Source organism: Artemia sp. Qi Xiang Cuo, chromosome 1 (assembly GCF_049724085.1).
Source record: "Artemia sp. Qi Xiang Cuo chromosome 1, ASM4972408v1, whole genome shotgun sequence".
In the NCBI taxonomy this organism is placed as follows: domain Eukaryota; kingdom Metazoa; phylum Arthropoda; class Branchiopoda; order Anostraca; family Artemiidae; genus Artemia; species Artemia sp. Qi Xiang Cuo.
The window spans coordinates 65,455,733-65,471,791 of NC_142794.1; the positions used below are offsets into that span (position 1 = coordinate 65,455,733).

Here is a 16,059-nt window from a genome sequence, read left to right on the forward strand (position 1 = left end):
CCCATATCCAGAGGGAGGGGCAGCAACCCTTCGTTGATTGAGAGGGGGCAGTGGTGGTGATCATAGGCTATATCATGAATATTTCTATATGTAAAACAAAACGTAATTAAAGTGATTATTGTCAAATCAAAATTATTCTCAAATCCAAGCTCCAAAATTTAAATTTGATTTATAAATTATATTATATTATATTAATATTATATTATATTATTAAATTATATTATATTATATTATATATATATTTATATATATATATATACATATATACATATATATATATATATATATATATATATATATATATATATATATATATATATATATATATATATAAATATATATATATATATATATATATATATATATATATATATATATACATATATATATATATATATATATATATATATATATATATATATATATATATATATATATATATATATATATATATATATATATATATATATATATATATATATATATATATATATATATATATATATATATATATATATATATATATATATATATATATATATATATATGTAATATATGAAGTATTACTCATGAATTCATAAGTCAGATTTGATTTTTTTTTTTTTGCCTAGATTTGCAAGTAGGCCTAATTGTAAAGCTTTTGATTTGACAATAATTACTCTGATCATGTTTTGCTTTACATGTAAAAGTATTAATCATACATGATCATCCTCACCTCCGTCTTAGTCAACAAAGGGTTGCTGCCCCTCTGGATATGGGTAGCTGCTGAATCTTGAATAAATTAAATATTAATACTATCAAAAGTTATTACAGCTAGCCTAGGCAAGGTAGGTTACTGGCAACTGACAATCTTATCTGAGAATTATATAAAGCATTTGTGGGGAAGGGGTAACTAGACTGTTGTAGGTGAAGGTGAATATGTAGTTGTGATTTACAATTTTGATTTGACAATAGTCACTTTGATCATATATTGTTTTATTTATAGAAATATTCATCATAGCCTATGATCACCCCCACTGCCCCCTCTCAATCAACAAAGGGTTGCTGTCCCCCCCTGTATATGGGTAGCTGCTGATTCTTGAGGAAATTAAATCATCACAGAGGAATCCTGGTACAATCTTGAAGATTTCAGTTGAGAAATGTACCTTTGCCAAGCTTGACCTAGGTGCAAAACACCAATGATCAGTATCATTTTGCATACATTTCTTGTGAAACCTACCTAAGGTGTTGCTTTAAAGTCAATTGAATAAGCTTTAAGCAGAAAAAAACAAATTTATATAAAGTGTGCTTGTATTTGGTTCCCACGTTTCAATCAGATTTTGAATTTAACCCGTCAAGCTAGCTGTATGACGTCACACTGACCAGACCTATTATGAACTGCAAGAACTTCATTCCAAAACGTTGTCTATAGCCAAAAACTTTGCGTAACATTTGAATTTGAGGAGCGTGTGCAGTTTTCGAGTATGGAGTATATTTCTCAATATTCGACGGAACTAATTGCTCTTACTATCGATGCTGTATTGGTTGGCGTATCATGTCATTATTACTTCAAAGTCAAGAATACTTTGGACCATCTCAAAGTATGATTTAGTGTGTCACAAAAGGGAAATTTTCTTATAGGTTGAGGCAAGCACTAGGCCCTACCAGGACTTTTTTTTAATGTGTCAAAAAGCCCACATTAGCATGCCTAGGCCTATGAATTAGGCTAGGTCATTTCATATGGGATACAGCTTAAAGAAGACTGCTTATTAAGTTCCTAGCCTTGTGCTTTTAAAGTAGGCTCTAGGCCTATCTTAGGTATGCAATAGGTCTTTTTTGCAGTCCTAGGCCTATACTCTGTAACTTGCCCACCTAGATAGCAACAAAAAGCCTAGACTACTAAAGTATACACAGTTTCTGAATTCTGTTTTAGTTAATTAAAGTTAACATAATTCCTTAATAAAATGTAGAAAACAAGGAATGAATCAGAATGAGGCTTTCTTAAAAAAAAAAAAAAAAAAGAAATAAAGGCAACATAGTATTTGGTAACCATTTTGATAAGCCATGCCCATACAGGCTGTTGTTTGTCTATACTAACCACTTTACATGCAAGTATAGTATGTAAGCTTCCCACTTAACTTTGATAGTCCTGCTGCTAATTTATACACTTTACTAGGCTATGGGTCTTGAACTTTCAGCCTAGTACAAGTCGACTATTGGATCTTGGCTTTGTTAGCGTATTTTCTATGATTTGCTAAGACTGTTTAACAATATCTCTGCACCCTGCTGATATAGGCTAGGCCTAGATAGCAGCAAAAGCCCTAGGCTACCTTTTTCTAGCCTAGAAAATAGAAGAGTTAGTTCAAGTTGAGTCACTGGCTGGCTAGATTGTTAGTTTTATTGGGCTTTTAAACAAAGAATTTGAATAGCTGCCTCAAGTTGCAGCAATATTATTTAGGCCTATCATCACTTCAGTTTCTCTGATTACAATTCTGACCCTTGGCTCACACTGCTGTGTTTTCATGAAAAAAACAGCCATATTTGTATGGTCCATCAAATTTAGTTTTTGAAGTCTATACATCATAACAGTTAAGCAGCTGCATTGAAATATTTCTGCTTAGCCATTGAAAAATGCAAATGTTATCTTGAATTGAAGGTTTTTTTTTCTAACCATACAGTGTACATATCAGGGGAACCAATCATATTTGTCAGAAGTTGTCCATTAGTATATGGCATTGGACAGGGAGACCACTCAATGAAACTTAATCTTCAAGGCCTGGGAGGAATTTTCCAGAGAAATGAACATAGAAGATAAGATGGTACTTGTTAATTAAACAAAACACTCAAGAATTACACTTAGGTTAGATCTGAGTTTCATAGCAAAAAAAACAAAAACAACAGAATAGATAGGAAATATATAATTTGGGCTATATATTTGTACCTTACGGGGGGGAGGGGGTGAGGAGAAAGTAGTTAGACAGCTTGAAGTTAGAAAACAATTCTTACTCCATAACATGCAAAATAATTGTAGCTAACACATTTTGCATGCAGACCCACTATACTTTAGCCCCCTCCTAATATGCAAATATATTGCCCAAGTTGTAAATTACCTATCTATTCTGTCACTTATCTTTGTAGCTATGGAATTTGGTTTTCTCAGATCTAACCTAAACATAATTCTTGTGTGTGTTTTGTTCAATTAACAAGTACTGATTAGAATTATGTTACGAATTAATTAAAAAAAAACACTTTCCAGAAAAGAAGTTTTTGAAAGAAAAGTAAAGAGGGACATTAAACCAAATTCAAATAACTTTCCAAGTGAAAAACTACCATAAATCAACATCAATAAATGAATGAAACCAAAAACAAACATTAATTACAGTAAATAACTGAGTCAAACTCAAACAAGCAGAAACTAAGAGGAGTAGGGCTGATGCCCATATATATATATATATATATATATATATATATATATATATATATATATATATATATATATATATATATATATATATATATATTATGTACACATAACTAAATAATGTAGTTCATGCACTGTAGCTAACTTTTATCCTTGTCTACTATTGCTTGTGCGAACAGAAGACGCGATTTTCCTTATGATTCATTTCTGGCTGACTCCACGCATGGTGCACTGTTTGAAAATGCTCAACAGTGAATGAGGAAGAAGTCAATAGATGCTATCATTTTATAAAGATCTTTGGGGGGCTGGGAAATGTCTCTATTATCAAAAGTTTACTATTAGATAAATCAGTGTCAGTCCCGGGGAGATTTTTTAGTTCCAACGTCTGCTGCAAGGGCGACGTTTGTGTCACGAGTCTTTTGAGTCATTTCTTAGGGCCCTATATGAGAAAGAAGTCCACACGCTATGCACTGTCAGTAAATGCTCAACATGCTGTCCACCAAGGTATAAAGAACTAAGGGGGCTGGAAAATTTCCCTAATATCAAGGTTTACTAGTAGATAAATCAGTATCAATTCTGGGGAGATTTTTTAATAGTAAAGTCTGCCACTAGAGTGGTATTAGTGTCGCCAGTCTTTGGAGGCATTTTCTAGAGCCCTATATGGGAAGGTGTAGCCGACGCCAAGGGATGGGACGAATACAGGCTGTTTTGCCAATTTTGTGTCTGAGGGAAAAATTGCATATTGTCACGTAAATGTTTTTCCATCTAAATTTAAATGGATTATTTTTCTGCAGACTGACCTACTTGGAGCGAATGTTCACTCCACACAGACTTTCACCAGTAGTCTACACCAGTTGTCTAGGTTGCTTACGCTAGCAAAAGTTACCCCACAGAGAGTGTTTGGCGAAGTATTCAATAATGACAGACAAGGTGAATATTTGAAATGTTACAGGAGATTTAAACTCTCTACGTAATTAATTTGATTTCGGCATTCACATAAAAATTTGTGTTATGGCAATTCGCTAAAAATGGTATTTGCCTTATCCCTTGGCCTAGAAATGCTAAAAAGACTCGCGACACTAGCGCTGCCGCAATGGCAGATTTTGGAACTAAAAAATCTCCCTGGTAGGCTATCGATATTTGTCTATCAACTTTTACTTCAGTTAGCCAGAGGAGTAAGGGTGAGCTAGTGGGCCAGAGGATTGCCTGTGCAAAGACACAACAAGAAATGAAGGAGAAAGAAGGAGTTATTGCCAGATTGAAAGGAAAATACTAACTATAGAGAAGTTGCAGAAAGAGCTCAAGAAACAGAAAGTGGCTTTTTCTGTAACACAGAAACTTTTATATCAACAGTTCGTGGTAACGAATTGTAAGTAAGGAGTAATGCGGCTCAATAATAACCGTAACTCTAAAAAACAGAGACTTGATAACAATTGATACATCAAAAGAATCAAATTTTTATGCTTATTCTAAATATATAAAACTCATCAATTTTAATGTTGCCATCCAAAGTTACGAGCCTGAGAAAATTTGTCAAATTAAAAAAAGGGGAAAAAACCACAAAACATCAAGTGATCTTAATGAAAATAACACCGTCAGATTCAGAATATAAGAGAACCTTACTTTAGAGGTTTCGGGCATATTCAAAATATATAAAACTCATCAATTTAAGGTTACCATCCAATGTTACGAGTCTGAGAGAATTTGTCAAATTTCTAAAAAGGTAGAAATATCCCCAAAAAATCAATTGATCTTAATTAAAATCACACCATTAGATTCAGCATATCAGAGAACCCTACTTTAGAGGTTTTAAGCTTCTGTATACAAAACTGTGGGGTTTTGCATTTTTTTTTGTTTGTTTGTTTTCCCAGGGGTGGTCATATCGAACCAGTGATCCTAGAAGATCGAGAAACGGCTCATTTGACCAATAAAAGGGTTCTAGCGCCTTTTTAAGTGACACAAATATTGGAGGGCAGCTAGTTCGCCTCCCACACCCTCCCCCCCCAAGCTGTCCGATCAAAATTTTGAGATGGATATTTTTTCATCATAGTCGAAAGATCTAAAGATCTAATAACTATGTCTTTAAGGATGACTTGACCCCCGCAGCCCCCCGGAAAAAGGGCTACAAGTTATTAACTTTGTCTGTTGTTTACATATAGTATTGGTTATTGGGAAGTATACAGATATATATATATATATATATATATATATATATATATATATATATATATATATATATATATATATATATATATATATATATATATATATATATATATATATATATATATATATATATATATATATATATTTTGGGGGGGGGGGTACGTGGGAGGATCTTTTAGAGAGAGCAACTGGTATTGTAGAGAGAGCAACCCCCTCATATTAGTAATCATTTCTGTTCGTTTTAAGTTTTAATATTGCTCCTTACTTGCAGTTGAAAAAACTGTTTATTTTTTAATCTAGTAAGTCACTTGAAGCTGGATTACCAGATTTTGAAACAAACAGTGTCTTGATAGCCTAGAGTTTTCATTCTTCGAATGTGCTAAAACAATATTCGGGGTGTGTGTAATAAAAAGAGGAGAAAAAAAAGGTTTCAGAATCCGGGTGGAGAAACGTAAGCAGGCTTTGATTGATTATCTTGTCAAAAAACCAAAAAAGTAGTTTGGTTTGCATTGCATCTGTTGTATTTGAACTGTGATTATATTTTTTTTTTACCAATAATCAAGGTATCTTAGCTTTGCAGTTAGTGACTTTTTGTACGAAAAATCACTAAACTAATATTTTTTCAACAAGTTTGTCCAGTACACTCTCACAAATCAAACCATTCTTTAATTTGATAATATCTGACAAATATATGTCCTCTCTAAAATTTTTTGTCCCCCCCCCCCACCCGCTAGATTTTAAAAATCCTTTTTTTTACGGTTTTTTTCTTTGAAAAATGCCTTTTTTTAGAGTTATTTGAAAAAAAAGAAAGACCGACAGTTTTGCCCCCCCCCCCGCTAGATATTGAAAAGCATATTTTGCCCCTTCCCTAAATTTCCGTGAGTTAACGGCAAATAAATAATGCTGAGTAAAAGCTGTTATATGATAATTTAGCAAAAAAAAAATAGTAGTGTAAAATCCTCTCCCTCTCAACTCTTATAAATTAATTAGCATATGAGAAAAAAAAATGAAAAATTATGTTTCAAAAATAGAGGTATTTGTAAAAAGCTGGTCGCTTAAGGTATATTCAAAATTCAATAAATGCCTAATATTTCTTTTTCTTTTGTCGTGAAGAATATCTTTTCCATAGGTTGACAGTTTGTTATTACTCAATTTGCTGCTAAGGAACTTTTTTTTTTTTAATAGCAGATTATCATTTGAAAGAAAGGAGACTAGTATAACTGAGTGTAACGTTTTTATTTACTGAAAGTATAATCGCATTATCAATTTTTCTACTAATGTGTTTTAACTTTATATCTAATTTTTGTTTTCAAATATTTGAAGTTATATCTTCGAAATACTTATACTTTCTTTTCATATATCATTTGGTTACTACTTGCACGCAGAACTCTTGAGATGCCCCAGATTCAAATTTCTTTTTCAATCCCATCCATCTTTTTTTTTACAATCTTTATGATAACTAAGGGATAACAATGTCTACCTCTACACTGTTGCGCCCAGAAGAGAGAGTAAATTTACCACTCTCTCCTCCCTTCTAGGTAAAATTTCTAAATATTTCCGCACTAAGAGGTAGGAATCTGGGATTTTTTGGGACGTTAATTCTATGTAGGTCTCTCTTAATTTACTATGAATTAGTTGAGCAAGAAAATTCTATGAAATCTATAGTAAACGTGCAGTGCATTGATTTTTCATTTTATTCTTTTCTGCAGACGGCTGTACCTTTAGATCTAAACACTACTAAAGACTTAAACAATCTAGTTTCAAGTTCGCCAACATCTTCCATTTCCTATGCTACATTCAAAGGAACAGTGTCAGCAATTCATGAACCAATCAGAAGTCACCACGAAGATTTAAAAGGAGTTATTCAAGTGTCAGCTCTTGTTGAGCACTGCACTTCACAATTAGGTTCTGGCTTGTGGTAAGTCTCCTCTTTTAGCACGATTCTTTGCATACTGGCGCTCAAGGGGAGGATCTCTCCTCCAGATTTGTCCAAAGGACAACTTGAAAGAATTAAAAAATAAGGTAAAAATAAAGAATACAGCATTGGACTTTACAGTCTCTACCGAAGATGCTGATCTCTGCTTCAAGACCCTTCAGCCAGGAAGTGCAATAGGGGTTAGGGGCCAGTCATCCTGCTCTTTTGCACCCTTCTTATTTAGCTTCTCCGGGTACTCATTTAGAGCTGGGTCGACTCTGGCTGAGCTTACAAAGTCATGCCACTTATCCCCCTTCCAATCCAGATAACCAGCGGTATCAGGGCTCTAGCCCCTGTCCTCGCGAACAAAGGGTTTCAAGTGTAGCGTGCTAACCACTCGGATAGGATAGAAAATAGAGACCTTAAAGTTAACTTTTAGTAATTGTCATTCCCCCTCGCTCCAAGAGGAATATTGGTTCGTTTTTTTGTTGTGAAATAAAACTAACGGCTTAAATAGAAGAAGTAACATCACATTTTATTTACAAAATAATATTATGAAAGGCCAGGGAAAAGATCTAATTTCTTTATAATAGTCCATTTTGTAATTAATTTGACATTTAAAAAAGACAAAAATAAACGATTTATGAAGAGTACATTTCTTATCCAACTCTGTTTATGAATGTTACTTACGCATGAAAGATCTTAAGCCGAACTGGCCAGCCATGACCAGATCATCAAAAAGTTGAATAAGATCAAATTTTTGTTTATCCAGAATGTTCCAAAATCATTTCCTAAAAATGTTGAAAAGATACTGAATTTTCGATCGCAGGCCTCTAAAGAGTAGTGAAAAATGATGCTAATCCTAAGAAGTTTAGTTTTGGAGTCCCATTTTATTTCTTGTTTACACTATTCACTAGTTTGAAAATAATATTATTTTTATTTTTTTATTTTTTTTGGGGGGGGGGGGAGGTTTTTGTTGTAGTTAAAGCTTTGAAAACTTTACGGGAGCCTCTCTTATCCTTTTTACGATCTCAATGCTAGACAAGGTTTCAAAAAATTCATGCCTTGCCGTTATTAACGTACAGATCTTCGATAACAAAAACTGCGTAAGCAGTAGTATTGCCTCAACACAAATAAAGGTACATTCTCTAAATATCACAATTTTGCACCAATCATTGGAAAGACCCTAAGCATAAGATGCTTTGTACTTAGAAGAGGTAAGTTTCTGTCTGAAAAGTCATCTATTGTCAAGAAACCTAGAAATTACAGGGCCGTAATGTTTTCATGATTTTTTAGTATACTACATGGCGTTGCTATAAAAGAAACCCTTTGAAAGAAAAAAAAACTTCGCTATAACTACAGAAATTAAATAAACATTTAAAATGTACTGTTTTGCGGGTTTTTATTGAATGGCAAATAGCGCAATAGATTTGAGGTTTCGAATCTCGTACAATCGTCGACTAAACAGAGATGTGGTCAGGGTCTATGGTGACAGTATATTTGATAATTTTTAAATATAATAATCGTCGTAATTCCGTACCTGTACCTATTCCGTATATCGCAAAAAAAAAATCTATGTAACTGATTTCGAAGAAACATCTATAAACACATACATACCTAATTAAAATCGTTTAATTAATTTAAAAAAAAGAGTTCAGAGTTTAGAGTTTTAGATTTCTTTTAACAGTAGATCCAAGTTTACCTTTACTAGAGTTGAGCGTAACTCTCGAAAAATAAACTTCGTTTCCTGATTTTTCCCCAGTAATTATATTCGCCTTAATTATGCTGTTACATAATTCAGTAACAATAAGGTTCCATTACACATCCCATCAGAAATGTCTAAGTTATGTAAAAGCTTAACTATTGTATTTTTCTTTATTTTTAAGTCATGAGGTGGTAAATCTGCTGTATTGATTGAATTAAGGAGTTATGGACTCCTTTTTTTTTATGCAGAATAATAACTTCTGTAAGATTTGTTTTCTTCTGGGAGACGATCAACAATTTTCAATAAAGTGACAATGTTAAGAGCCGTTTGTTACTTTGCCTAATTTTGCATGCATCATAGATACAAAAAAGGATACGACCACTGTTGGGGAAAAATGACGTAACTAATGCTCTTTAAATGTATATATAAATATGACTTCACTCGCATGATTTTTTTTTCCAGAATTAAGACTCTAAATGAAATTTCGCAAACACGTGACATATCTAGATTATTTTTTCAGGCCAGAAAATTTTCAAAAAAAAAGAAAAAGAAAAATGGAGCCGTTTTCAAGAAAATAGTTATACAACCTTTTCTACACAATTGCTCGTTTAAAGAGAGTAGATATATATATATATATATATATATATATATATATATATATATATATATATATATATATATATATATATATATATATATATATATATATATATATATATATATATATATATATATATATATATATATATATATATATGTATATGCATATATATATATATATTTATATATATTTGCATGGGTAGCCTATATATGCATATTTAAAAATGTTAGTGTATGCCTCTTTCATTTTGTAAGGGTTAATTGGTACAGAAGTGCAGTTGCTGATCTTGCAACGGACAAGATTAAAAATACAGTATTTTTGGTTAGCAAAATTGATGTATAATGTATGTTCTTTCCCTGCAGTTAATGTCTCATTATCTTGCTGGTATCATTTATCATGATAGAATTTCCAATATCAACCTTCTCCGTAATCTCAAGGTCAAACTAACTATCCCCGACAGAATAAAACTGCAGCAGCTTAAATGGCTAGGTGACATACAACGTATGGATAGCACTCGTCTCCCAAAGATAGCCTTTGATGGCAGGGTATATGGTTCCCGACCCAGAGGGCGCCCTCCAAAGAGATGGAAGGACAACTTCTCGTCGCTTAGCCTACTATATCTTCTGCGCCTCGCAGAAGATAGAAGTGCATACAGGAGTTACATCAGTAGAATGGTGAAAGGGAGTCCCCAAAACGACCTCCAAGGACGGATGGGACTTAAGTCAAGTCAAGTCAATGATTCGTTTCGCTCCTGAGTCTTAGATTCTAAAAGTTATTTTGAGTATAACGTTAAGAGTCAATTAAATGACAAAGCCTTACAAAGGGACTTAGTCTGGCTGACTTTTGAATAATTGATATATACTTCAGTTTTTTCCCTCAGGGTTGATCGTGCACAAACCTTACATTCAGTCACTAACTCGGTCCCATGGTCCTTGAAAGGTACAAATGCAACAGTGGAAGTAACTGATTCTTTGTTTGCTGATATTCTGCACCTTCAAACTATAACTGACAAGTTTACACCAAATAATTACAGTCTTGGTGGAGCACTAGCATCCTGGATTGCTGGAGAAAGAGTGAAAGGGATTCAAGAGTCTGAAAAGATGCTTTTAGAAGGTTTGTCTGCTTTTATTTGTCGTCTGAGGCTCTTAGGATAGCCCTGAATATGATTTTCTTGTCTATAAATATGTTTAGAAGAAAAAAGAGCATTTTAAGTACTTCTAACTTAAAAACTGCAAAACTTCTAACATATTCAGTGAAATTGTAGCAGAATGTTCAGTTTTTTCGAATGCTAATGCAGATAAATCTGTTATAATTATATTTCTTTCTAGAAACTGTGCTAAATGTTAGTCATCCCTCTCATGTGAAATTGTTGCGTCTTGACTCAAGCTTCTTGGATTTGCAGTGGAATGAAATGTTGGTCGACTGATTCAAAAAAGTTTTCGAAATGTTATCTCGTTATGGAATTAAGAGAAATACGTTCTCTTTTACCACTTAGCCTTAGATTATTATTGTCAGTTTGATATTTCGGACTCATAAGGGACCATTTTCAACACATAGGAAGATATCCAATAGAAAGCTCTGCTTAATGCATAAAATTTACAATAAGTCCCTTATTTTAATTAAAGAAAAAAAAAAATCCAGCGTTGAGTTTTAATCTCGCGTCACGCCGAAACTAATTTCAATTTATCTAACCGATTTAAATTTGGCCTTAAAAAATCTCCCCTGCCCAATTGACAGTACTGCCCTTTCTGTTGCTCACCATCTGCTTGTCAGCTAATGTGTTTATATTGAATGAACCATAGATTGATAATACAACATCAAACCCTCCCTAAGTCTTGTCTTTATAACTTATCTAATCATATATTTTAATCTCGTTCGACGCAATAGAGGTGTATTAGAAATTCTATTTCTAGAATTTTAAGAGGGAATTTTGAGCTCTTACTATGGAAAGCTGTAAGATTTTTTAAAAAAACAAGTTTTTTTTCAAAGAAAAGTAAGGAGCAACATTAAAAACTAAAACAAACAGAAAGTATTCCATATATGAGGGGGACTGCCCCCTACTTAACCCCTTGCTCATTATGCTAAAGTTTCTTAGTGCATTGAAAAGGCTTTTCAGTCCAATTAAACGGTCCTTCTGTTTCACCAGTCGTTCTTAAAGAATTGGGATAAACTAGGGTAGAGAGTGAGGTGTTAAGGCGGGGTAGCCCCCCCCCCATATACGGAACAATTTCCATTGTTTTTGAGTTTTAATGTTGCTCCTTACTTTCAGTTGAATTTTATTCTGTTTATTTTCTGCCGGTTTTCAAATAAAGCCCAGGCCTAAGTGAGATATGGTATAGACTACAGGCTGTCTGTCTCGGAATTTTCAACCGATAGCAACTTAGCCCTCCATAGAGCAAAATCTTAGCTTGGTGCCACAATCGCACAATCTTTTTCGTCACTTAAAATGGCATTAGTACTTTTAATTCTCGTTCGAATTAGCCCTCGCCAGATCTTAAAGGGCCGTTAGTTCGATACGATAACTCCTTGAAAAAAAAAAAAAAAAAAAAAAAAAATAACTACAAACATACAAATAAACACGCACCCGTGATCTTTCTTCTGGAAAAAAAAAATCCAAATTCCATATTTTTATTAATAGCTGTTTGAAACTTCAACAGTAGGGCTCTCTGATATGCTGAATCTATTGATGTAATCTTCATTAAAATTCTTTTGGATTTTTAGGGTCCCCCCTCCACTTTTCAACCAATACGGCAAGTTTTCTGAGGCTCGTAGCTTTTGATGTGTAACATTAACCTTTATGAATTTTGTTTATCTGGAATCTGCATAAACTAATTGTTTTGACGCATTATTTTTTTTTAATTCCTTTTTTCAGAGTTTTGATTACTGTTGATCCGAGTTGCTCCTTACTTACAGTTCGCCATGAACTGTTTGAAAGTTATGGTTCCCTAAAAAAGCAGTGATGTTATATAGCGGTGAGTGATGTCATCAAAACGTTGTCTCCAAGCCATCGGAGTAGGTTTTCAGGAAAACGTCGAGTATCGCTGTGACATCAAATAGCGGCGCTATCAGTTGCGTGACGGCCATCATAGCGGATAAAAACAATTGTGGGATGTTATCGCATGTAGTGGTGACAATTTTGTTTAAAACAACGAGTGGAAACGTGACTTGGAATCGCAAAAATGACGAAATAAAGATATTTTTCAAAACCAAAGGAGGCATGTAGCTGGTTTTTTTTCGATTTTTTTTTAATACGAATACCAAAAAAGGCATTTTTAATGAAAATATTCAAAAAACGTGTTTTCAAAATCCAGGTGAAGGAAAGGCAAAAATCGTTTTGGAGGAGAACTATGATGGGTGGATCAAGTCCCGCTAACAGTCCAGCTCAATCTTTTAAGGATTCAAACTGAGAACGAATAAGCAATTTTCAATAATAATAACAGACGTTCAATTTTAAAATAATGAAGATTTTATTTGCATCCCAGAAGCCAACCTGACCAAATTCAACTTCGATATTTTTTTTCGGTGCCTAAGTTATTGACTGACTAAAACATGATTAATATCCCATCTCCTCCACAGAAATTTTTGTCTTCTGATGGCTCTTCGTCTCTCAAATATACCAAAAATGCTATGTCTAAATCTTCTGTTATCCATAAGTACACTATACACTGCTCGAGTGAGTGCTGAGTGACGATGATTGCATACGATCGCACCGCTTTCTACGAATTAATAGATTGGTAACATTAAAGACGGCTTTTATTAACAAGTGCCGTATGACAGCCACTAGATAACGGCACCACTTTTCTAGGAATCCGTAGCTTTACTAGTAAACTACACGACAAAAGTGGATACATCACAAAACCAATAATTACTTTCATATTATTTGAAATCAGTTTGTGTTGTTTTTATTTCAATTCCACAAAGATAGGGCTGTGCAATGGCCTTCTTGCAAGAAAAGGGGGTGGTTACCCAGGCTAAATTGTTTGGGCCATTCGACAAACAATGTAGAAAACATGTAAACAAGATATTTATCAGGTTTCGATACTAGTGTGTCAATTGTCCAATGAAAAGAATGTCCAGAATTTTTTGGTGTTTTCTGATGTGTTAGATTGTGCTCAAATACATTCTAGTATGGACTAATCAAATTTGTATTCAATAAGAAATGATAGCCAAAAAGTGGTTGTCAGCTTTGATATTTTTTTATTTTGTTTACTTTTTTATCAGGGAAGATCCTTATGAATAAGCGGAGTTGAGAGTCAATCAATGTCCTTGTTGTTAAACCTAAAGGTGCTAAATGTAGATTTAACCAATTTTTCCAGTGATCGGCTTAGTCTAGGAAGTGTTTCGTTTCACTTCTTGTTATCCTTATGAATGTCCTAACTTGACATAAAGTCATTGGCCTTGACGCTAAAAGAAAAAAAAGGAAAAAACAAAAACAAAAAAAAACAAACAAACTGGAAATGCACCAAATCAGTTTTGCAACATAGTGACTCAATTCGGCGGAATTCAACAACCAAGTGAAATTTAATTTATTTATTTAATTAACTTATTTAATTAATAATTTAATTTATTAAGTGAAATGAAATTTATTTATTTAATGATGTGAAGCACTCGCATGTTTTAACGCACGACACTGGTGTATCCACTGAATTTTTTTTCGTCTGCGAGATACAAGGCTAAGAGTATATTGTTTTGTGCATTTTCATTTCAAAGGCAAGTCTGCAGCCTTTTCGGTACTTATGCATTATGCGGTACCCACCACTATAGACTGTACAAGGAAATACTAATGGAAACCCGTCAAGCCGGTAGTTGCAAGAGTAAATTGATCGCAAAGCGTGGTTTCTCATTGAGTTTACAATATTTGAACTGTTGTTTTGGGGTTTGGGGGGGAGAGGAAGGTACCTAGGTTAGGTTTCGTATTTAATATATGCTATGCTTTACCCCATACCCCCCACCTCCTAATGTGCAAAAATATAGCCCAAATTTGTTTGCTAAACTGTTATATATTCATACTATTTTATTGTATTTCATTAGCATCAACCAAACTTGACTTCTTTCGTGGGTACCGTATAATGCATAAGTACCGCCTTTTCAGTGTACAAGTAAAAGACATTGATTTGGCTTATTTAAATTTGTCATGTTTTTAGTTCTTTTTCTGTAGGAACACCTGTTACTGCTTATGGAGAAGTTGTTTCCAAAGGTGAAACCCTCATTCTACAACCTCCTTCTCATGGAAAACCGTTTATACTTTCCACGATGTCTCCACTTCATTTAATTCGCCTATTTGAACAACAGCAAACACGCGGCAAGCTCCTAATGATAATGACTAGTAGTATTGGCATTTCTATCGTCTTTTATATTGCTTGGAAAGCAGTTAAGCGGAACAGAGAGAAGAATAGACTTAGACAGTTGCAAGAATCTGTATTAAGAGACAGAGGTTCAGTTGAGACCATGCGGGAAGACTAACTCTGTGTCGTTTGTCTTACGAATCCGAAGGAGGTGATTCTGCTTCCCTGTGGACATGTGTGTACTTGTTTGGATTGTGGAATTAGGATTCGCGAGTCTTGCCCAGTATGCAGAGCCAGGGTTAGTGATATGTCCCGTGCATTTATTAGTTGAATTGTTTCGTCGTTTAGATGTTTACATTTATTTTTGGCCCAATATGCTAAGGGCAAAATATATTGTTTTTAACTTACACATTCCTCAGATATTTGTTAGCTTTTAGCTAAGCCGTCCAAACAAAAATACCTAAAAGAAGGGTATACACAGAAAAGGACAGGTGGGGGGGGGAGGGTCCAGAATACATCCCTCCCTAAATTTGCAATATTTTGGAATTTTTGGCTAAAAACCTTTCTGTGACCTTTGTCCTCCTCATTGGAGATATATTTGTGGACGCTCTTGAAGTATGTGTCTACGCATTTCATTTGGACAACTCAATACTTAAGACACCTGCTTTTCACACGTACTACAAGGGGAGGGGGTAAATTCTCCGTATCAAAGGAGCAGTAACCAAAGATCCCAAATTTCAAATACAAAGTTTTCTCCTATTTACCATTAATCGATAATGGAAGTAAATTGATTTGCTTTGAAATTTACTGGTACGATAGAACACACCTTAAACCCTTTCAAAGTGCTGAGTTTCACTTAACTCATATTTGTAGCACAGCAATGGATTTTAATAAATTCCGGAAGTTATAATTTGCTTCCTATAAATATATGACAGTCAGCTAATGCGATAATTACTATTACTTTTTTTTAATTTCATGTCATGACTT

At 33.8% G+C, this 16,059-nt stretch overlaps 1 protein-coding gene across 1 annotated transcript; it reads left to right on the forward strand.

The window, feature by feature from the left end:
• The first annotated feature begins 1,429 nt into the window (after positions 1-1,429).
• Mul1 (Mitochondrial E3 ubiquitin protein ligase 1) lies at positions 1,430-15,476 on the forward strand. The gene is made up of 4 exons (XM_089095898.1): positions 1,430-1,580; positions 7,276-7,484; positions 10,668-10,900; positions 14,946-15,476. Exons 1-4 carry the CDS (start codon positions 1,464-1,466, stop codon positions 15,248-15,250), a joined length of 864 nt encoding a protein of 287 aa, XP_088952024.1. The 5' UTR covers positions 1,430-1,463; the 3' UTR covers positions 15,251-15,476.
• The last annotated feature ends 583 nt before the right edge of the window (positions 15,477-16,059 follow it).

Excerpts from the sequence above, each read along its gene's own strand:
- Mul1 (XM_089095898.1), top strand. The coding sequence starts at position 1,464 with ATGGAGTATATTTCTCAATATTCGACGGAACTAATTGCTCTTACTATC. Across the intron at positions 1,581-7,275 it reads ATACTTTGGACCATCTCAAA|ACGGCTGTACCTTTAGATCT; the intron begins GTATGATTTAGT and ends TCTTTTCTGCAG. Across the intron at positions 7,485-10,667 it reads CAATTAGGTTCTGGCTTGTG|GGTTGATCGTGCACAAACCT; the intron begins GTAAGTCTCCTC and ends TTTTTCCCTCAG.